This window comes from Dendropsophus ebraccatus, chromosome 1, assembly GCF_027789765.1.
Source record: "Dendropsophus ebraccatus isolate aDenEbr1 chromosome 1, aDenEbr1.pat, whole genome shotgun sequence".
NCBI lineage: Eukaryota > Metazoa > Chordata > Amphibia > Anura > Hylidae > Dendropsophus > Dendropsophus ebraccatus.
This window is the reverse complement of record NC_091454.1, coordinates 60,065,780-60,088,957: the sequence shown is the minus strand read 5'-3', so window position 1 is coordinate 60,088,957 and position 23,178 is coordinate 60,065,780. Positions and strand designations below refer to the sequence as shown.

The 23,178-nt window shown below is 41.5% G+C and overlaps 1 protein-coding gene across 1 annotated transcript; it reads right to left on the bottom strand.

Annotated features, from left to right (window-relative positions):
- Positions 1 to 338: 338 nt before the first annotated feature.
- Positions 339 to 14,331, bottom strand: LOC138793250 (E3 ubiquitin-protein ligase RNF14-like). Its single transcript, XM_069971706.1, has 8 exons — positions 14,187 to 14,331; positions 12,371 to 12,531; positions 11,040 to 11,191; positions 9,257 to 9,760; positions 7,667 to 7,901; positions 6,382 to 6,545; positions 2,354 to 2,478; positions 339 to 579 (listed from the first exon to the last, which is right to left on the bottom strand). Coding segments are annotated over exons 2-8 (1,335 nt in total). The 5' UTR covers positions 12,525 to 12,531; positions 14,187 to 14,331; the 3' UTR covers positions 339 to 578.
- Between the last annotated feature and the right edge of the window lie 8,847 nt (positions 14,332 to 23,178).

Here is a 23,178-nt window from a genome sequence, read left to right as displayed (position 1 = left end):
CGCTATGTTAACATAGCCATGCACTGTAATTATTAAAATGCAGCTGTATTTTTAAAATAAAAAAGTTGTGTGAACCCATTTGAACCCCTTGGAGACATATGCCAAAAATGTGGGATTGATGTGTACTCAAGGAGTATGGAACAGGCGGCTCACACAGCTCTGTAGATGAAAAATTTCATATAGTGGTCAGAAATCAGTAATACTAAGCACTGTCATTGTACTGATAGATAAAGATGACATGCCATGTTTTAGTTGTTTTGCAGTATATTTTGAGGTAAAATGAAGAGTGTCATTAAAGAGTACAATTGGTCCTGCAAAAAAGAAGCTCCATGCAACTATTGACCTATTTCATCAATTGTAATTATGATTTGTACAGGACACTGTAAAACATTTGGATGATATGAGCCTATACAATAGAATCTCCTTCTTCTAGATACCACAATCATTACTGACAACAGCATTTAGGGGATTGAATAGTCAGAATCAGTGTTTTTGTTATTCATAATTGTTATCAGTTCCAGTTGACTTGTAGTTAAATAATGTCATCGATCTTCTCCATCTTCATGAAAAGGTAACTATCTGGAAATGAAGAAACACAAAACATCATAAACTTGATGATCAAGTTACAAGTGAAGTAATACATTGTTAAAGGGCAGAATGGCCTACACAATATATGGCAACATCTAAACTAGAAAGTGAACAAGTAGCATAAAGAGAGAGTTTTCCCTGGTTTTGATAGAAATAGTGACCAAAAAAATGGAAAATGCAGCCTACAAATGACAGCCGAACTGTCTTTCCTGTCCGGCCAAGTGATCCTGTGTTCTCTGTGGGGAGGGAACTCTCTGGTTGCAGCATATCTCTCCCAGAGCAAGGGGGTCAGGCAATGATTTTTCATCACGCACAAGCCCTATCTCCACCGACATCTTCTGTCGTGGTCAGTTGGGAGAACCCCATAAAACACATAACGATGGCTGACAAAAATATAAGGTGCATGGAGACCTTTACAATCAAATGCACAGTGACATAAATAAAACAAACTAAAACTGTACAGAAAAGTGGTGATAAGCTAAAAGAATAATGAACTGGGTATTAAACATGAAGTCTCGCAAAAATAAAATCCCCTGCAGGCAGGAGGCCGAGGGGACATAATAAAGAATCAGTACTTACCCATCCCCTGTGTCCCCTATAGCGCCGCTCTCACTTCCCTCTGACAGTTGCCGGATGTCATTCTCTCCCAGCTTCCTGGTACGTCACAGCCCCAGCAACTGCAATGTCTTAGCCTTACTGATGGATTGCCCACTTAGCTGGTCAGTGACTGTAGCTGTGTTCTGCTCCAGTCACTGATTGGCTGAGTGGTCAATCTATCAGTCGGGTCAGCAACAGAAGCTGCTGGAGGCCGATGGCTGTCAGACATCTGTTAGGCAGTGCTGCGGGGCACTAAATAAGTAGGTATAAATTCTTTATTATGTTCCCACACTCCTTGCCTGCAGGTGATTTTTTTTTATTTTCACAAACCTTATCCCTTAAAATGTCACTGTCGTTATTACTTTTAAAATCTAAATCAACAGTAGATGTGATATAAAGCAAGTTTGCAATTCACATTCTTTTTTTTCTTTTCTTTTTTTAATTATCACGGAAAACACAGCACTTCCTGTTTTCTGACTTTTTTTTCTCAAGAAACAAGAAGCAGTCAGAAAACAGGAAGTCCTGTGTACCCCAGGCTATCTGAGCGCTCACAGAGAGAAGGCAGTCATGTGATTGATGGACACATTGAGCTGTGATTCTCTGTACTGGCCAGAATTCCTGTGTTTAGTCTGTTTTTCCAACCAGAAAATCTGCCTCCAGGAGACTGGACCTGGATTTCTCGGCAGCACATGTATGGCATTTCCACCCTAGGTATTTATTTTATTACATTGTCTTTATGTTGCTACAAGAAAACTATTCCCCATACTTATGAATAGCCCCGCAGATCACTTTGATCACAATCATACGCTGCTAATCTCTGAAAAATATTTTATGGGAACAATGTCTCTGAATGCAATTTTTTTGAAACATTTCCTTATACAGACAAGAGCATAGTTATAGAAGAACAAAGTCTGGAAAATTTTAAATGGAGCAATGTACAGTACTACAGTACTAAGTCTGCCTACACTAAAAAAAAAAAATATAGGCCTCGCCATTGCAAAATTTTTGATAGATAGTAAGATAGATAGGAGATAGACAGTATATATATATACATATATAGTCGAGTACAGAGGAATTTGCAAAAAAAACAATGGAGGCAACTGATCCTTTCTATTGACAACTCTGAAGAACGTAAATCCAAACTTCTTACACCATGTTCGATACATACCACATACATGGTACAGGGGTGTCAAAATGTTTATATGGGTTTTCTGGACATAATATCTTCAAACAGACCCAACAGAAGAACTTTTTACATGCAGTGCAGGTCATCTTGTTACAGCCATCGATTTTCTGTAAAAGGAAAAATATATCTAAGGAAACAATCCATTCTTGATTGATCTTCTGATATGTCATATGTCATACATGTTTCAGAAGATAGCATTAATATAGCCAAGACTGCCTTAGAGTTTTACACAGCACCTGGACTGCTGTGTCTCTGTATCTATTTAAAGGGATAGTTTACAAAAAAAAAAGAAATTCTTTCAAATCAACTAGTGCCAGAAAGTGCCAGAGAATTGTAGTTTACTTCTATTAAAAAATCGTGTCTTTCAATACTTATCAGCTGCTGTATGTCCTGAAGGACAGGAGAAGCAGGAGAAGTTTTTTATGGGGCTCTATATACTGAGACTTACACAGATTTACAAGATAAGTCAATGGGTCTGTCTAATGCTGGGTTTACACGGAGCGATAATTTGCCCAATCGTACGATTAACGATTTCTAAGTAACGATTTTTCTTCTATAACGATCAGCGTTTAGATGGAACGATATATCGTACAGAAAATTCGTTTTCCGATCGTTTTGCGATCACTTAAGCCTATCTCGCACATAGGTAAAATCAGTGAACGACTGTTTACACGGAACGTTCGGCGAATTTTTAGCGAACGACGAACAACGATTTAAGAACAAGTTAAAAGATCAAAATAAACAATTTCTCACTCTTCGTTCGATCGTTCGCTGCGTTTACACGTACGATTATCGTTCGAATAATTGTTCCGTGTAAACCCAGCATAAGGGTCTATTTACACAGAAAGATTATCTGGCAGATTATATTTCCCATAATTAGTGTATATTAGAAATTTGTCTAACTTTCCATAAGTAATAACATATCAAAAAATACTTTTGGCCGGACTTCTCCTTTAAGCCAAAGCCAGGAGCAGACTATAAACAGAGATCAGGTCATAAAGGAAAGCCTGAGATTTCTCCTCTTTTCAAATCCATTCCTGGCTTTGGCTTCAAATCTTTGGCAAATAATCTGTCAGATAATCTTTCTGTGTAAATGAACCTGAAGTCTCAGGCACAGAGCGGAGAGAGGAGCAGGTGGTGTCTTTAGTGAAGGGTCTAAGGTCACAGTTTCTGAGGTCACCTTATCGTGGTGGGATGGTACAAACTATTTGATCCAATGGTTTGCTAAAAACCTTATTTTTTTCTATAGCAATATTGCATAATCAAAAATATCTATACTATGCATATATCTTAGCAATAGCAGTGTGCTGTTGTGCTTTTTCTATTTGTGTCGATAAATAGATGGATAGATCCAGTATGAAATAGATATCTACCAGCTTATCCCATACATACATTTACAATCCCAACATGAGAACACAACCAGGTGCTACCTTTCAATGATAAAAAGCTTATTACCTACAGTTTCTTTATATCATAGGCAGAAAGAATCAGTATTCAAGAAAACACAGTTACTTTCGTCCAAGAACAGCGACATACCTGCCATTAGGTTATGTGTGTTATTATAAGTTGGCTCCATTCATTTAATAGAACCAAGCTGCAGAGAGTGGCGCTGTTTTTTTGTTTGTTTGTTTGTTTTTTTGGGGGGAAGCAATCATGTTTTTTGAATCCTGAATGAACCCTTTAAAATTAATCTGTCAGCCCCATACCAGGTATTGTAGAAGCCAAATTGTTTGAAGTCAAAGCCAGGAATGGATTTGAAAAGAGGAGACATCTCAGTCTTTTCTTTATGACCTGTTCTCTGTTTATAGTCAGATAAATTAGTCAGATATCAGTGTGTGTGTAAAACGACCCTAAGGGCCCTATTACACCATCAGATTATCTGTCAGATTTTTTAAGCCAAAGGGTTGGTTCACACTGAGGAATTCTCGGGGATAAATTCTGCTGAATTTCGTCGCCTGTACGCGCGCACGGCCACGCACCTTTCCGCCGGCTCCATACACACCATTCTATGGGCCAGCTGATTCCGGCAGAATGCGGAATCACCCGGACCATAGAATGGAAGTGATCTCCTGACATATCTTTAATAGGAAAAGCCATGGCACAAAAATTACTGACCATACAGCAAAAAATGTGAAGTGAATCCCCAAATAACTAACAAAGATAGCTTATGCTGGAAATGGAAGGTGCAAGGGAGACAACCATCCCTGTTACACCCATTCTTCCAAGCTGGGGCATAATACTGACTAACCGCAGACACAATGAGCAAATTTGCTCAAGAAAGGGATTTGCTGAGAGTAACATAATCCTGGGGCCTAGCACATATATTTAAATTCCCTTAACACTTCACATTTGCCAAACCCCTCTATTATTGCCAATCCTGGCTTCTTAGATCTCACCGCATTCTTCAAAATTATAGCAGCAGTTCTCTATGTGGTACATTACTGTGAGGCGCGACTGGTCACTTGCTAGATAGTGCTGTGTGACTCCACTAGTGTAGTGGGTGGTTGAGATATAGCTCAGCCATGTGTTATGCTGTCATGACACCAGTATGGAGGCACACCTGCTTTTAGTGAGTCTGGCTATACACTTTTCCCTGTGGTCGGTAACCTGCCGGGCCGTTTTTCGGGTCCCTTGGGCGCTTATCACAGTGGTCCGGAGTGGAGTTGTGACCCACCTGGACTATTGGTACCGCCACCCACAGAAAGGGGAGATGACCCAAGGAAAGTGCAATGGCTGTGTAGGTGCTTAGATAAGAATCACAGAGTCCCGTTACAATAAATAAACTCTTATTTTCTGCAGGAATACTTGATACAGTGATACACAATAGACTTTTGCCCTGATAACACCCTTTGGACTTGACTGACAAGACATGTGCTGAGAGCTTTAGAGGTACAATAGCCGTGCTTGGTTGCGTGCTGAGAAGTAGAGTAAGTTTAGAGAAGTAGAAAAGAGGATGTCAAGAGAGTCCCAACCCAAAGAAGTACTGTGCTCCGCCAGAACTTTAGAAGTAGAAAAAGTAGAATACTTGAGAGCAGACAGAATACTTGTCCCCGTGTTTTTACTTGGTCTTTGCACCACCTATTGCTCACAAGTGTCGGCTGACCCATCCTAGAGGGTGGCACAAGCCCCAGAACTCGTTACATGGGATGAGCAGAGTGGTCAGAATTTTCTGATTACACTCGCACTGCAAGATGTAGGCTTGTAGCAACTTTGCTCTATCCGGATCAGTTCCTCTTTCTTCAGGATACTGTCCTGCACCTTTAGATTTGTTCATGGCGTGTGCTGGGATGATCCCTGACTTGTCCTCTCTAAGAGTACCTAGCACTGCAAAGAGTGTTTTTGCGTCCCATACCACACCTTAGACTACACAGGGCTACACCTCATGTTCTCAGCTCTCTTAACCCCTGCCCTCCTGGGCCAATTTTAGTTTTTGCATTTTTGTTTTTTTCTCCTTGCACTTGCATTTTTTCACCTACAGGTGATATGTTATCTATGTTCCTCAAGTTGGTACGATTACAACGATATGCAACTTGCATGACTTTTATTCTATCTGATGGCTTTTAAAATATTAAAACCTTTTTTTTAAAAAAACTAAATGTTCCCTAAAACTGCTCTATTACCATCTTGATAAGCTTTGATCTATGGGGCTGTGTGAGGTGTAATTTTTTGTGCCATGATGTGTACTTTCTATCGGGACCTTACTTGCATATATGTGACTTTTTTAATTGCTTTTTATCACAATTTTTCTGGATTTTCTGGATTTGATACGATCAAAAATGTGCAATTTAGCATTTTGGATTTTTTTTGTGCTTGCGGCGTGTACCGTTTGAGGTCAGAAATGTGAAAATTTAATTGTTTGGGTGACTACGTATGCAGCCATACCAAATATGTTTAGTTTTTTTTTTATTTATAAAATGGGAAAAGGGGATGATTCAAACTTTTATTAGGGGAGAGGGATTTTTTTTAAGAGCTTACCAATAAGATAACAGGTTCTCTTTTTGATGTTTTACCTGAATGGGACTTTTACAGTTAGGACAAGGCTTGGAGTTGTCTCGTATCCACTTCTTATTCATATCTTCAACAGCCTTGTCAAATGATCCATATATCTTTACCATTTCTTTCTTCCTTTCCCTACTAGCCATAATATACTCTTTAGCCAATTCAACAAATTTTTCTGGAAAAGATCAAGAATAAAAACAATATGGCAGATTAACTTTTGCAAATGCTGAAAAAAGCTGGTGTACTTAATGTATGTTGGGGAATGAAGTAGCATGAATGTTTTTCCAAGTTGGCGAATACACTGTATAGCATAAGCAGTACCAGAGCCATGCGAAATGATCCAAGGATTAGTGAAAAGCCTGCTGTTGTTTTTATTTGTTTTCTCAGGCCAAGTTCACACAACGTATGTTGTGTATAACTCGCGAACGTTGTATTGCAATAAATGGAATCCCGGGCGGAGTGTATACACATAGTATAGACTCTGTTCGGGATCGCTAGTAGGGCTGCAAAAAACTGACATGTCACTTTTCTGTGGCCGCAGAGAACCCGTCAGCTCCGGCCGCATGCTCCATTGTGTGCAACAGGGAATTCGGATGCGGGCGCATTCCAATTAATCAGAAATGATAATCATCCGGCCAGTACTGCAGTACGGCCCAATAGTCCTTTTTGCAATATGTTGTCAACTTTCACTTGACAAAGAATACAGTGGATAAATCACTCATTTCTTATATCTGACAGGTTTAGTGCAGGGATAAGGAACCAAAACTACAATTTCCATTATGCTTAGACAGTCAAAGCTTTGGCTTTAGCAAATGCTAAATAGCTCCCCATCTTTGGTTTAGTGGTTCGTATTGGCATCCTCTGATGACAAGGATGATATTTGGACCAGATGCTTGCTCTTACGCCGTCTACAGTCATGACTGAGAGGTCCAAAGATCTGTACTGCTAATAATCAAAGTTGAACTCTCCTAAATAAGTAAAAGGTTTTTTTTTAGACAAGACGGTCTGATCTTCCATCGGGCAGGAAGGGGGGGGGGGAAACAATCAGTCCAACAATCAGTCCATTCTGCCTGGAAATCCCCATTAAGGCCTGTCAGATCTCCTTACCATAGGATCACTATGGTACATGCAGGATTTCTTCAGTGTTTCATTACAGATAAAATGCAATTTGGCTATAAATGTAGCCAAGTAGTAATTTATTTGTTGCACTATTATTATAGAGTCAAAGTGAAAAAACTCTACTGCAAAAAGTACTATTTAACTTTGCACTCCTTGGTAAAGAGTTACTGAACATACCTGAAGATACGTGGCAAGGGGAAAACCCATGGAAGGCCATTTTGCAATAGAGACAAAAAGCATATTTGCAGGCTGAGCAAATGCCCATTGGTTTGTCTAGATAATTTTCCTGCACAACTGGTGTCTGACAACTTCGACGGGGACAGTAGACAACATCAGCCATTAAATCCAGGCTCGACTGCAGGAGGAGACGATCATAGCGGCGGAAAAGTTGCTCATCTACCAGATCCTTTACCTACAAGTAAACACAGCTGCTATCTTATACTCTTATATGAAATCTAGGTCAACAATAAGCTTTATCACTAGCAGAATATGTATTTGTAAAACTAACAAACATTATGCTGCGTTTACACGGAGCGATTACTGTTCGAATTTTCGTGATAACGATCGCATTTGAGCGATAATCGTTCCATGTAAACACAGCAATCGATTAAGCGACAAATGAGAAATCGTTCATTTTGATCTTTCAACATGTTCTCAAATTGTTGTTCGTCATTCGTCGTTCCCTAAAAATTCCCAGAACGCTATGTGTAAACAGTCTTTAACAGATTCACCCTATGTGGAAGATGGGCTTAAAAGATCTTAAAAACAATTGCAATAACAATTTTTCTAACAATTTATTCGTCTAAACGCTGATCGTTATGAAAACCAAATTGTTGCTTGAAAATCATTAAACAATCGATTGGCCGAATTATCGCTTAGTATCTGAAATAGAGAATACAAGTATATGTGACACATTATTTGGTAAAAAAAAAAAGTTCCCATCAAAGCCAAAGGCGGACAATGTAGAGAATGCATAGTGCCAGTTTACCCAAGAATGCTCTTGCAGTCATAGAATTCTGGTGTTGTCAGGCACCTGCCTTACAAAGGTAAATGCGTGTGTGTGTGATTTTTTTAGAATATATATATTTTTATATATATATATATATATATATATACTAAAAAAATCACACACACACACACATATCCTATATAGCCCTTTAAGTTTTATAAGTGTCTGGAATATGTATACTATTTGCCTATGGAAATAAATAAAGATTAGTAATTTTTTCTTCTTTACTCCTCTGGAGTAAAGCTGGAATAGTTACTTGCTTGCAATTATTAGGGTAAGTGGGCTCCTGTATGTGATTGTTCTGCCATTCTGCCATGGACAATGTTTTTATGTACAGTATGAGGCTGGGTTCACACTACGTATATTTCAGTCAGTATTGTGGTCCTCATATTGCAACCAAAACCAGGAGTGGATTAAAAACACAGAAAGGATCTGTTCACACAATGTTGAAATTGAGTGGATGGCCCCATTTATAAGAGTAAATAACGGCCATTATTTCAATATAACAGCCGTTGATTTAAAAAAACAGCAAATATTTGCCATTAAATGGCAGCCATCCACTCAATTTCAACATTGTGTGAACAGATCCTTTCTGTGTTTTTAATCCACTCCTGGTTTTGGTTGCAATATGAGGACCACAATACTGACTGAAATATACGTAGTGTGAACGAAGCCTAAGATTGTGAACTGAATTCTTCTAGATATACTGTACCAAATTTCAAAGTTTCCCAAAAAAACTCCAACAAGCTTTCACTTACCTGAGCAGGTGTTGCAATAGATGTGCATTCTGGTTCAGGGCAGTTCAGGGCATGGACTTGTCCATCCTTAATCTGAACTTCAAAGTAGTCTTTGAGACAGTAGTTACAGTACACATGCTGGCAAGCCTTAAAGTGTGTGCACTCACTGCCCATCTTCTCCATAAAACAGATATTGCACAAGAAAAGTTTGCGATCAAAAGCCTTCTTCTCTTGAACTTCATTGAAGTCCAATATATATTGGATCAGGGCAGGCACTGACTGCACATCCTGTATAGCCCGTCTGTCCAGTGCTCCCCTTTCCAATAAGACCCCATCAGTAAGGGTCTTCTCAGGGGATTGCATCCAGTCCTGTACACCATTGCTAGACACTTCAATCTCATATGGAGATTTTATATTCAAGTAATCAAGTGTCTCCTCATTTAGAAACTGAATCCATCGAAACAAAACAACGGATCCTTTGTTCTCCTCACATAGGTCATCTAGACGCTGACATAACAGAGTCAGCTGAAAACAATAAAAATACAATAATCAGATCAAGAGAAAACAGCAATAATAGAAGTATACTGAATTATATACATATTAATGTATTCCAACAGAGGTTAAACTGGAATGGCTAATTATAGGGTGTGGCATTACATAGTTAAATGGTACAGTTGTAAAAGGACACATGTCCATCAAGTTCAACCAAGGAGGGGATGGATACAGGGAAGGGGGAGGGGTGATAGGTTCTATACATATGCAATTATGTTATTTTGGTCTCAGAACTTGTCTAGGCCGGTTTTGAAGCCCTCTACTGTTTTTGATGTGACCAGATCCTGTGGTAGACTGTTCCACAGATTCACTGTTCTCATTGTAAAGAAGGCCACTGTGTGGCTGGAAACAGTTCCGCGTCTTTGGAGTCGGTAAGTTAGGGGCAATTCCTGGTCTATATGCTCCACTCCAAAATCTGATGAGGCTCAGGAATCCACCTGGTGAAGCTCTATTTAATACATCAGAGCTTGGTCAGTGGGTACTGGGAAGAGCCAGGTACCAGTAGTCCTGCAGCCTCCTTAAACGCCTCCTTTATCATGATGTACGCCTCGCAGGCATAAATCATGATTCAAATCTACACCTGCTGGAGGCAGGTGTAGACTCGGTACGCCAGGCGCATGGTCATACGCACAGCTAGCTGGAATCATTTAGAGGCGTGGGCCTCTTAGTGAATTCGACCAGAGAAAAGAGGACAGGGCCTAATTTAAGACCGGCATACGAGTACACCGGTCTTAATAAATGGCCCACTTAATGTCCACGTGGCCTAAAGTGTCCCTGTCAATTTAAAAAACTAGAGACAAAACATTTTTGTCAGTCAGGTATGGGTGTTAAGAACCCACTAATCATCACAGTAGGTAGAAGCATACCACCAAATGACCTATCGCAGATATGTCCCTATGTAAAAGAGCCAGCGATCAATGATTGAACACACGTGTCAAACAAATTAAAACTGGCCTGTATGACTGGCATGTATGACACAGAGGCTGGCAGGATTCTGTGTCAGAGAGCTCTGCTGCGAAATCCAACCAGCCTTTGTGTCATACAGGCAGTCTATGGAAGGGCTTGCACACCTCCACTCCCCACGCCTCTCCACTCAGAAGAAATGACATGTCAATTCTTGCGCGCGGAGAGAGAAGGCGCGAGCCCTCCCATAGACTGCCTGTATGACACGGAGGCTGGTGCAATTCCGCCAGTTTTACTCCATGTGAACTGGCCCTAAGGAGTCTTGTCAGTATAGTAAATGAACAATTACCTGTGCTGGTGAAAGCCACTTGCAGCTTAGTGTAAAGTTTGGAGGTGTAGTGGATGGGTAACCTGGAGGAAGTTCAAAGGTCAAGACGATTGGTGGCAGAAAGGAAACAGTGTTCTCGAAGTTGTGTGCATAGGAGTTGGTTGCACTGTTGCCTTAAGAAAAAAATAAAAACAAAAACATTTTCAGCACTATTTATACCACAACACAATATTAAAGGAGTTGTCCAGGACAATTGATAGACCATCCCCTGCCTGATCAGCTGTTCAGCATGCGCGGCTCTGGTGTACTGCCAGTTCCTATTCACTTCAGTAGGAACTGAAGCTGCAGTACACCAGTCTTGCCTATACAGGGAAGAAAGCCAACTGATTCCAGCTCCATTCCCACTGTATTACAGTCTTTGAACAGCCAATTGGTAGGGAACCTGGGTACTGGCACCTGGCCGATTAACAGTGGATAGAATAGCAATTGTTATATCCTGGAAAATCTGTACATCTGATTCTTAATGCAAGTCTTAGGTCTAAGTTTAAGGGTCTTATTACACAGAGCGATTATCTGCTAAATCAGGCAAATTTTAACAAATATCATTCCTTGTAATAAAGCAAATGATCAGCCTCAGAGTCAATCATTGGCTGGTAATTGTCTTTCAGCAAGTTTAAAAATCGACAACCGTGCATCGCTCTGTATAATAAGTATGTGTCGCCACTGATAAAAGTGTAAAGAAGATAATAAAGATTATACTTACCTGTCCAGGCTCCCCCAGTGTCCTGCTGCCTTTTCCCTGCATTCCATGCTCACTGCAGCTGTCGCTGAAGGCTCTGAAGCCATCTCTGAAGTGACAGGCCGCTTGGCCAATCACTGGCTGTGGCGCTGTCCGGTCTCGGTTAGTGAATGAACTGTCACTTTAAAGAAGCTTCAGCAGTGGCTGTGATGAGCAAGGAAAAGGCAACAGAACACAGAGAAAGCCTGAACAGGTAAGTATAATGTTTATTATTTTCTATATAAGCAAGGGCTACACAGACATCGCCAACAATGCCTGTGCAGCCCTTGCCTCACAATACCTCAAGCTGTGTAATACCTACTCACTGTCTGTGCGTGTAATAGCACAGACAGTGAGCGGGGAACAAGGAGGAAGTGAGCACTGAGCTGACAAGTCGGCGCTCGCTTCCCCTAGATTATCAAGCCATGTAATATGGTCTTTATACTAGCAAGTCATAAACAGGTTTTGTGAATCTGTTAAATTTTAAGTTTAATCAGATGCTTATACTATAAACACTACTTCACTCATATGTATAATATATCAGTTTTGTTTTAAACTATTGCTTCTTACTCACTTTTTATAGATACTACAAAAGCTGAAGGTAAGTCCAGACACAAATAAATTTCCCCTCCAGGAGCTGCATCTGTCCTCATATATTCATCTTCAGAGTAAATACTAGCTAGTGCTAACAGTTCCTCCTCTTGTGCCTCTTGGTCTTCTGTTGACATTGGTTATCTGTGAGAGTAGGGGGGGAAAAAACAATCCTAAAAACAATTTATATTAAAAAAAATCACCTGAAACCTGGCATCACTGGTAATTCCTAGGTGCCATATAATAAACTATTTCCACCAAACCACCTACTGATGTTTGTTTTTTACAGGGCTGCAATGATGACATGCCTAAATACCCATGCCAACGCTACAGCCAGTCATTGGCCACAGTGGTATACAGCTCCAGTGGTAACGTGGGTATACGGGCTTGTCTTCACTGTGGTGATATAGAAAAAAGATGTAGTGGAAAAGAATGGAGTAGAAGCTCGGGACAAGGTGAATGGATTTTTTTTTTTTTCTATTTTACCATGAATCTGATTACTGGACCAGGGAAAGGTTAAAAAACATATTTTAAAAGTAGTAAAACAACAAAAACTATATAAATGTGGTATTGCTGTAATTGTACTGATCCACAGACTACCATTATAAGAAAACTTGAGGGAAAAATAGAAGATCTATGGATCTTAGAAGAAAAAAAATAAAAATGCAAAAATGAAAACTGTTGCAGCTCTTTAGGGGTTGCAGCATATATGCATAACTCCATATCTATACATATGGATGTATGTGCTGCCCAATAAGTGAGTGTGTATACCCCTGGGCCCACTGTATCTTGTATTAATGGGAGAATATTTCATAAGCTTTGCATTCAAGTAATGACGCAACTAAAATCCAGTTCTATAGGTCAGTTGTTTAGTGACAGGTGGAGATCGCACAGCTGCAGTTACTAAGATAATCAGTGTTTAAACATTTATAATACTTTATTATACTGTTCAGATAGACACTAATAAACTTGTACAAAAGGGCACACAGCTTAGTGATACAGCACTTTCTTCATTTAAGGTTGCTACGCAGGAGTAATGCACTTGGAATGAATGAGTCACTGGGATTTTCCAGTCCTATGTAAATAAATAAATGAATCATTCTTTGATAAAAGAAAAAAAAAACTTGTGTAAGTTCCAGTCCTGTAAGCAGTACCAGCAGCACAATAATAGAGGATTTCTACACCTATGGGCTAATAGGACATATTTTTTTAATTTTTATTGATAAGTTAAGGTTCCCTATCAATGCTATAAAGCTTGGAAGAGTCCCTACTCGCCCTTTTTTATTCTGTCCTCTAAAGGTTTTTTTGTTTTTACATAAAGCAATTTCTGAAAAATTGCCTTTTGTTTTCTAAAAATAAAAATTTCCAGATGTAAGCCGGGAGACAGTAGTCAAATATAAAACAGTATACTTACAAAGCTTTTTTCTCCCTTAAAGGGGTTATCCAGTGAAAATATTTTTCTTTCAAATCAACTGGTTTCAGAAAGTTATATAGAGTTGTAATTATTTTTTGCTGATCTCCATGAGCTCAGTGATTGTTGTGTTTTGTTTAACCGCATTAAAAGGAAACTTTCAGCAGGTTAGAAGCAAAAACACTTAACTTGACGAGTCCTACAAGTATGACTATATTAGTTTAGGTGGGAATATCCCTTTAATATTCTCTTTCACTAAAGGAAATCAAAGATTTGGAAAACATTGAAATGCAAAGTATATAAAAATGTTATAACTTATTACCAATAATTTACCTTTATTTACATGCAACTAGAAACCCCCTTTAACCGTCAGTCTTTATCTACTTACAGTCCTAAAACGTAGTCCACGAAGGTTGTGATTTCGCTTTAATCTTTCCCTTAGTGTTTGAACTGTTCCTGTGTATGAATAGGGAAGGAGACTCTGGAGCTGTACTTTGCTTGTAACAGCAATCCACAAGATGGAGAATACAGAGCTGCATACACCCAGTCCAGCCCAATAAAAACACGTCACACAGTGCAGTCCCGGATTTAAAGAGACAATACTAAATGTTACTATAAATTGCAAATGAAGTCATCTGGACTGACGTCACTGGCTGCTTACCTGTTAGGCATGTCAGGAAGAGACAACTTACAAAGGTAACTGTGAGCAGGCAGGGAGAGAATACAAGAAGACTCATGAAACCACTTCAACAACAACAGATATTCATGTTTTATGTTCAGTACTTGTCAGTTTGTATGTTTACTGCATCCTGAGTCTTAAAAGGGTTATCCAGGCTTAACCCCTTAAGGACAGAGCCTGAAATGGCCTTAAGGACAGAGACAAATTTTATGAATTTGACCAGTGTCACTTTATTCATTAATAACTTCGGGATGCTTTTACCTATCTGGCTAATTCTGAGATTGTTTTCTCGTGACATATTGTACTTTACATTTCTGGTAAATTGGAGTCGATACTTATAACAAATCTTTATGAAAAAAAACAAAATAACGTGAAAAATTTGAACCTTTTTTGCTTATACAGAAAATGGTTATGCCACATAAATTATATATTAAATAGCATTAGCAACATGTCTACTTTATGTTGGCAGCATTTATTAAACTATATTTCATTTTTTTATTTAGACAATAGGAAGCTTAAAACATAAGCAGCAAATTTCCAAATTTTCAGTAAAATTTCAAAATCAGATATTTTTAGGGACCTGTTCAGGTTGAAAGTGTATTTGAGGGTCCTGTATGTTAGAAAGCCCCACAAAGCACCCCATTTCAGAAACTGCACCCCCCACACTCTGCAAAAGCACATCCACAAAGTGTTTTAACCCTTTAGGGGAGTCACAGAAATAAAAGCTAAGTGTGTAAGAAATTTGAAAATTGTAATTATCTGTGCAGAGATTTTATTGTAATCCAATATTTTTCATAATTATAAACCTATTACCAGAGAAATGCACCCCAATAATTATTGCCCCGTTTCTGCAGTTTATAGAAATACCCCATATGAGGCCCTATTGCGCTATTTGACACAACCACAAGCCTCAAATACAAAGGAGCGCCTAGTGAATTTCAACGTCTCTGTTATACATTTTTGACTGTACCACTTCAGGTTGGCAGAGGCTCTGGGGTGCCAAAACCTAAAAAACACCCCTAAAGGGACACCATTTAGAAAACTGCACCCCTCAAGGAATGTAACTAGGGGTGCGGTGAGCATCTGGACCCCACAGGTGCTTCACAGATTTTCCGAACAATATGGCGTGAAAAAAGAAAAATTTATTTTTTACACTAAAACATTGTTCTAGCCTTCAATTTTTCATTTTCACAAAGGGATAAAAGGGAAAAAAAACACAATACGTGTAGCGCAGTTTCTCCCGAGTACAGAAATACCCCACATGTGGACATAAAGTGCCAAGCGGGCGCAGGACGAGCCTCCAAAGGGAAGGAGCACCAATTGGCTTTTGGAAGCTGGATTTCACTGGAAAGGATTTCAAGGGCCATGTCGCATTTACAAAGCCCTCGTGCTGCCAAAACACTGGACACCCCCCCACAAGTGACCCCATTTTGGAAACTACACCCCTTAAGGAATCTAACAAGGGTTGCAGTGAGCATATGGACCCCACTGGTGACGGGCACAAATGTGGAATAATGTGACTTGAAAGTGAAAATTTTCCTTTTTTCACTTTCATGGCATAAATGTGCCCGTCATCAAGGGGTCCATATCCTCACTGCACCCCTTGTTAGATTCCTTGAGGGGTGCAGTTTCCAGAATGGGGTCACTTGTGGGGGGTTTACAGTGTTTTGGCAGCATGAGGGCTCTGTAAATGCGACATGGCGTTCATCATCCATTCTAGCCAAATCCAACCTCAAAAATCCAAATGGTGCTCCTTCCCTTCGGAGGCTTGCCCTGCGCCCACATGGCGCTTTATGTCCACATGTGGGGTATTTACGGACTCGGGGGAAATTGCTCTAAACATTTTTTTTTTCTCTTTTAACCCCTTGTAAAAATGATAAATTCAAGGCTAGACCAACATTATAATGTAAAAAATGTAATATTTCATTTTCACACCACATTGTTCCACATTTGTGCCCATCACCAGTGGGGTCCATATGCTCACTACACCCCTTCTTACATTCCTTGAGGGGTGTAGTTTCCATAATGGGGTCACTTGTGGGGGGTTTCAACTTTCTTGGCAACACAGGGGCCTTTTGAATGCAACATGGCCCCTCGAAATCCATTCCAGCCAAATCCAGCCTCCAAAAGCCAAATGGCGCTCCTTCCCTTTGGAGGCTTACCCTGCACCCGCATGTTGCCTTAAGCCCACATGTGGGGTATTTGCGTACTTAGGGGAAATTGCTCTACACGTTTTTTTTTTTATCTTTTAGCCCCTTGTAAAAATGAAAAAATCACAACAAGATCAATGATTTATAGTAAAAATTTTAAAAAAAATTACACTAAATGTTGGTCTTGATTTTTCCCATTTCCACAAGGGGTTAAAAAAGAAAATAAATGCAAAACGTGTAGGGTAATTTCCCCTGAGTACGAAAATACCCCACATGTGGACATAATGTGCCATATGGGCACAGGGCAAGCCACCAAAGGGACAGAGCGCAATTTAGAGTCTGGAATGGGGGATGGAGGCCATGTCGCAATTACAAAGCTCCTGTGCTGCCAGGACAGTAGAAACCCCCCACAAGTGACCCCATTATGGAAACTAAACCCCATAAGGAATCTAACAAGGGGTGCAGTGAGCATATGGACCCCACTGGTGACGGGCACTTATGTAGAACATGTGGTGTGAAAATAAAAAATACAATTTTTTTCATTTTCATGGCACAAATGTGCCCGTCACCAGGGGGCCATATCCCGGCTGCCCTCCTTGTTAGATTTCTTATGGGGTGTAGTTTCCAGAATGGGGTCACTTGTGGGGGGTTTCTACTGTCCTGGCCCCACAGAGGCTTTGTAATTGCAACATGGCATCCTCTAATGGGAATGGCGGCCATACCTATTTAGCTGGGGAAAAGGGACAATTCTAATTTATTTTGGGGTATTATGCCAATTATTAGTTTATAAGGATGAAAATGACAGGTGTCCATCAAATTCAACCTGTGTTGATCCAGAGGAAGGCAAAAAACCCTCGTAATAGCTTCATCACAGGGAAAAAATTCCTTCCTGACTCCATAATGGCAATCAGAATAATCCCTGGATCAACGTGACCCCTGGAATAGGAATAAGGGACAGAATTTACAAAATGTAGAACTCCGATGACGTGTGGTATGCCTTGGATAGTGCATTACCATCTCGTCACGAGATAATACTAGATATGATGGGCTGCATCAAAAGAGGTATAGATGCTAAAGATGAGAACATAGTTTTGCCTCTTTATAAATCACTAGTCAGACCACATATGGAATACTGTGTACAGTTTTGGGCACCGGTATATAAGAAGGACATAGGTGAACTGGAGCGGGTGCAGAGGAGGGCAACAAAGGTCATTAAGGGAATGGGTGGGTTACAGTACCAAGACAGGTTATCAAGCTTGGGGTTATTTACGCTAGAAAAAAGACGTCTTAGGGGCGATCTGATCACAACGTACAAATATATGAATGTACAGTACAGAGATCTTTGTAGTGGTCTTTTTACTCCTAGGTCGGTAACAATGACAAGGGGGCATCCTCTACGTCTAGAGGAAAGAAGATTTCATCATCAGCATCAACGCGGGTTCTTTAGTGTACGAGCGGTAAGACTGTGGAACTCTCTGCCACATGATGTTGTCATGGCCGATTCATTAAATAAGTTCAAGGGAGGCCTGGATGCTTTTCTTGAACAATATAATATTACAAGTTATGGGCATTAGATTTCTGGTGATACGTTGATCCGGGGATTGTTCTGGTTGCCATTGCAGTCGGGGGGGGGGGGGGGGGGGGGAGTTTCTCCCTGTGGTGGGGCGATTGTCTTCTGCCCCATAGGGGGTTTTCGCCTTCCTGGATCAACACAGTAGGATTCTCCTAGGTTGAACCTGATGGACTCTTGTCTTCTTTCAACCTTATTTACTATGTTACTATGTTACTATGTTGAAGAGATTCAGTATGCAGAGGCTGGGGGGATCAGGACAGGTGTCACACTGGTAAATGGTGTCCCTCCTGATCCCCCTGTTACGCCACACTCTGCACTTCTTCTGGGGGTCTCCCTTTCTCCAGTGTGGGAAACGTCACCTGGAAAATGTTGCCCTGGTGCGATACGGGGTCCTTCATATCCAGAAGCGCTGGGTCCTCTCCATGGCTGCTAAATATTAGGGCTTTATTACTGCTTCTGATATTTTTGGATCGTGCCGCAAGCTACAGTAGCTCCGGCAGCGACGGACCAGAAGAAGGGGTGCTGGTATAAAAGTTATCCCCGTACGGGTGGTAACCTTTATTCAGCAGTGGGAAGATCAGTTCCCGAACGATCTTCCCACTAATTCGGAGGATGGGGGGGGGGCATCTGGGGGCTGGATTCGGGTGTCCCTTCCTTCATACACTCTAAGGGTACGTGCACACTGCGGAATCGCGACAGATAACCCTTCATGCATTCCGCAGCTGGCACCGGCCGGCGGACTGATGCGGGCACGCACGTCTCCACACATGTCATAGACTCCACTCTATGTACAGGCGGATTCCGCTCTCCGTCCAACGTATTTATTCTTTGGATGGACGATGGAATCCGCCCGTGCATAGAATGGAGTCTATGACACGGGTGGAGACACACGCCTGCATCAGTCCGCCGGTGGGTGCCAGCTGTGGAATGCACGAAGGGTTATCCTTTGCCATTCTGCAGTGTGCACGTACCCGAAATCTGTAAGTGTACCCTGAGGTACTCTCACAGAGTTTGTAGAATTTCACGCCATACTGTCATCTCTTATTGGGACGGTACTGGCGGAAAAGACGTGTCTGGGAGGCAGCGTACGCTACGCTACCCCCAGACACGTCACTGGATGATGAGGACGATGAGGATGAATAGAGGAAAGAAGGATCCCCCCATTCATCCTCACTGGCTGTTTCGGTGTCCGAGGCAATAATGGCGTATGCGTCTGATACCGAAAATACGCCAGGGGGCCACTTTTATATGGAGATTGGTATATGGGGTATGTAGTGGTGTAGTGTCAAACTTTATTCAATGTAGTGTAGTGTGGTGTAATGTAGTGTTTTTTACGTGTTTTTTTACAGTAAGTATAAAAAAAAAAACCTACCACAAAAAGGTGTTGATCAACACTCAGCGCGGAAAATAGAAAAAAAAATTTGGAAAAAACCCTAAACTTTTATTACATGCTGAACATCCCTATAGCTGCTGATAAGTGTATTACACATATCAGCCACTAGAGGGCAGCAGAGCGCAAAATCCAAAAAAAGACGACGCTGGAGCCGGAAAAAGCCGAAGGGGACCCCACGGAAGAAGCCGAAGACCCAACGAGAAGACGAGGACGCTGTGAACCCGGAAGACACCGATCGGGACCCCGGGACAGGTGAGTAATGTACAAATACCTGCTCTGGACCCCTCAGCTACCTAGCTGAGGGGTCCGGAGCAGGTATTTATTACTTTTGGGGAGTTTGATCGCCGTGCCACCCGGAAAGGTGCCGATCGCCGCTATTGGCTGATCTGAATTGATCAGCCAATACCGGCGATCGTCAGCACGGGGGGTGTTAACCACCCCCCGTGCCGAGAAGCTAAGATGGCCTGCTGTGATTTATAGCAGGCCATCTTCCCCGATACGCCCTGTTGCGTTAAAGCCCAGGCAACAGGGGCGTAAATGTACGCCCAATGTCGTTAAGGGGTTAAGAAAACTATGGCCACTTTCTTCCAGAAACAGCACCACTCCTGATGCTAATCGGGCGGTTTGGAGCACTTGGGGCGGAGCTCCTTCTCCCTGAGCACCAATCCGCTACACAGACAGCACACCTCTCGTTGTAATAAAAACTAATGAAACAGTCTGAATCAGTGCTCTGGGGCCAGTAACCCTGCCCCCTAACTGCTGTAATGCATACCTGGCGGTCTAGCGGCGGGGAAGGTGTAATGGCGCTGATCCTGACTTGGTGATCTATTCTTCCTGGCTGCAGCAGGTCAGAGCAATAGATCGCCTAGCTAATTGATCTATGCAGTATATCTATCAGAGTAGTGATATTAGAAGTCCCTCAGGGGAACTTCTAGTTAATGTGTAAAAAAAAAAAATTTTTTTTTTAATAATAAAAATTCCTCTCCCTTAATAAATGTCTGAATCACCCCCTTTTCCAATTTTAGAAATAAAGATAAATAAATAAATAAATAAATAAATATATTTGGTATCGTCGCATGCATAATCACCAAAACTAATAAATTATAACATTCCTAATCTCGCACGGTAAACACTGTAAGCGCAAAAAAATTCTGAAGTGCACAATTGTGGTCTAATCAAATCCCAAAAAATTGTAATAAAACTAATCCAAAAGTCGCATATGCGCAATTAATGTATCGATAGAAAGTACACATCATGGCGCAAAAAATGACACCTCACACAGCCCCATAGACCAAAGGATAAAAGCGCTATAAGGATGGGACTAGAGCAATTTTAAGGATCATTTATTTTTTTTAAAAGGTTTTAAGCCATTTAATAAAATAAAAGTTACACAAGTTATATATCATTGTATTTGTACCAACTTGAGGAACATGGATAATGTATCAGTTTTACAATAGGGCAAAATAAATAAACATATTTGGTATCGTCACATGCATAATCACCAAAACGTTGCATGCTTTTAGAGTGTAAGGCCGGTTGTACCCTTTTCCCCTGTGGTCAGTGTCCTGTCGGTTGCTGCAGGGTCCCTTGGGATAGTGTTGTCCCAGGTGGCATGGGGCAGTGTAATAACCCTCCCGAATAGTGGTAGGACCTGCCACCCGCAGAAAGGGGAAATGTCCCAAGGTTGCAGTGCAAGTGCTGTGTAAGTGGTAGCGAATAATCACAGACTCGGGTGATAACGTTGACTGGGTTTATGCAGTGTCCCAGAACAGACCCTCTTATCCTCACACTTTTAATATAACCAGTTCTGTTTTGGAAAGCTATGGTTCACTACAAACTGTGTGTATTGTGTCACCCTTCTCAGTGTTCAGGGCTGCGATTCCATTCATTTCTTGTATGTATATTCAGGTATCAGTGACTAAAGGTATTATGTCGACTCCCAGTGTTCAAGTATGGTACTTCTCATGTATATTTCTCTGTATATGCCTAATGGTGTGATGATGCAATGGCTGGATGTCACGTGACTGCCCCTGCTTCCATGGTAACTCCAATGGTCATCGAGCTTTGGCTGGGGTTACCATGTGACTTCCTGTTTTGCCTCAGTCTTGTTCTCCACCTTCAGGGGACAAGTTCTGTGTCTGTTCTCCTTCCCCTGTCAAGAGAGAGGCCTGCGTGTGCTCTGCTGCTCCAGTCCACTGGCTGTGTTCCTGTCTCAAGATTCTCATCTGGGTGTCGATTCTTCAGTCATTCCTCTCATCATCTTCTCCATTTATCAACAGCAAGTATTTCATTCAAGTCTTATTCCACCCAGCATCTCAACTTCAGTTTCACTACTACTCCCATCATTCAGCACGCTACTCTCACAGCCTATTGCAGCATCACCCATTACTCTGCTTTATTCAAGTCTGCCTTATACCCGGTTGCATCCGGAGAGACTGTTGCTACTAGTTACCACCGTTACAATAAATATACAACTACCGTTGTTTCTGAACCTTGGCATTGGTGTGATAATTGGTGCCCTGACTAAGGACAACGAAAAATCACATGCCCAGTATCCCCGCATGGTCAGGAGCCCGGTTTCCAGCTGTACCCTCGTGCCTTCACCTTGACAACCCTATGCCCTACAGCTGCCCCGGTTCCGGCCTGTTAGCACCATCTACACTGCGGAGTGGCCCCTAGGGGCCGGGGGCATTGCATTTACTTCTTGTAAATGTGCAGCAGGTAATACAACGAATCTTGAAATACACTTAATACAGTTCCAATAAATACACGAACACCAGATCTGTGAGATAAGTGCTGAGTAGGAGGTAGTGAAGTTGGTAAGGTTTTACTGAGGTAGTAGAGAGGAGAGTGCTTTGAGAGTCTCAACCCAAGTAGTAATGTGCTCTGCTGGGATGTTGGAGTGCATAGAAGAATATTTGCAGAAGAAGAAGAAACAACCTGTGCCTGTGTTTTGACCTTTTCCTATAGTCTTCACACCATCTGATGCCCACTAGCGTTGGCCGAACCGTACCAATGGGTGACACAGGCCCCAGACCTACCTGGGATGAGCGGTATGGTTAGCATTTCCTAAGTGCACCCGCGCTGCGAGATGGTGTTCATAGACTTTACGTAACTTTTTCCTTCATTTATGAACTGCAGATTGTGTTAAGTGGGCGGGGCCTCGCGGCATTAGCGCCACTTAGCCCCGCCCACAACACCACCATTGACCCCGCCCCCTCACCAGCCATTGGAACTGGCTGGCCTAAAGGTCTAGGCCCCACCCCCTCTAGGTCGACCCACTAATGGTCTAGACCTTTAGGCCAGCCAGTTCCAATGGCTGGTGAGGGGGCGGGGCCAACATGCCATTGTGGGTGGTGCTAAGTGGTGCTAATGCCGCGAGGCCCCGCCCACTTAACATAATCTGCCGTTGATAAAAGATGACTTTTTACTTGAACAAGCACCATGACGTATGATATAAAATAAGGTATGAAAACCGCTAAATTTACCCTTTATACCTGTGTAGAGATGTCAGAATGCACATAGAGGGTGACAGTGTCACTTTAAGTCCTGTCCAGGCCATCAGAGTGCTCACAGAGAAAAGGC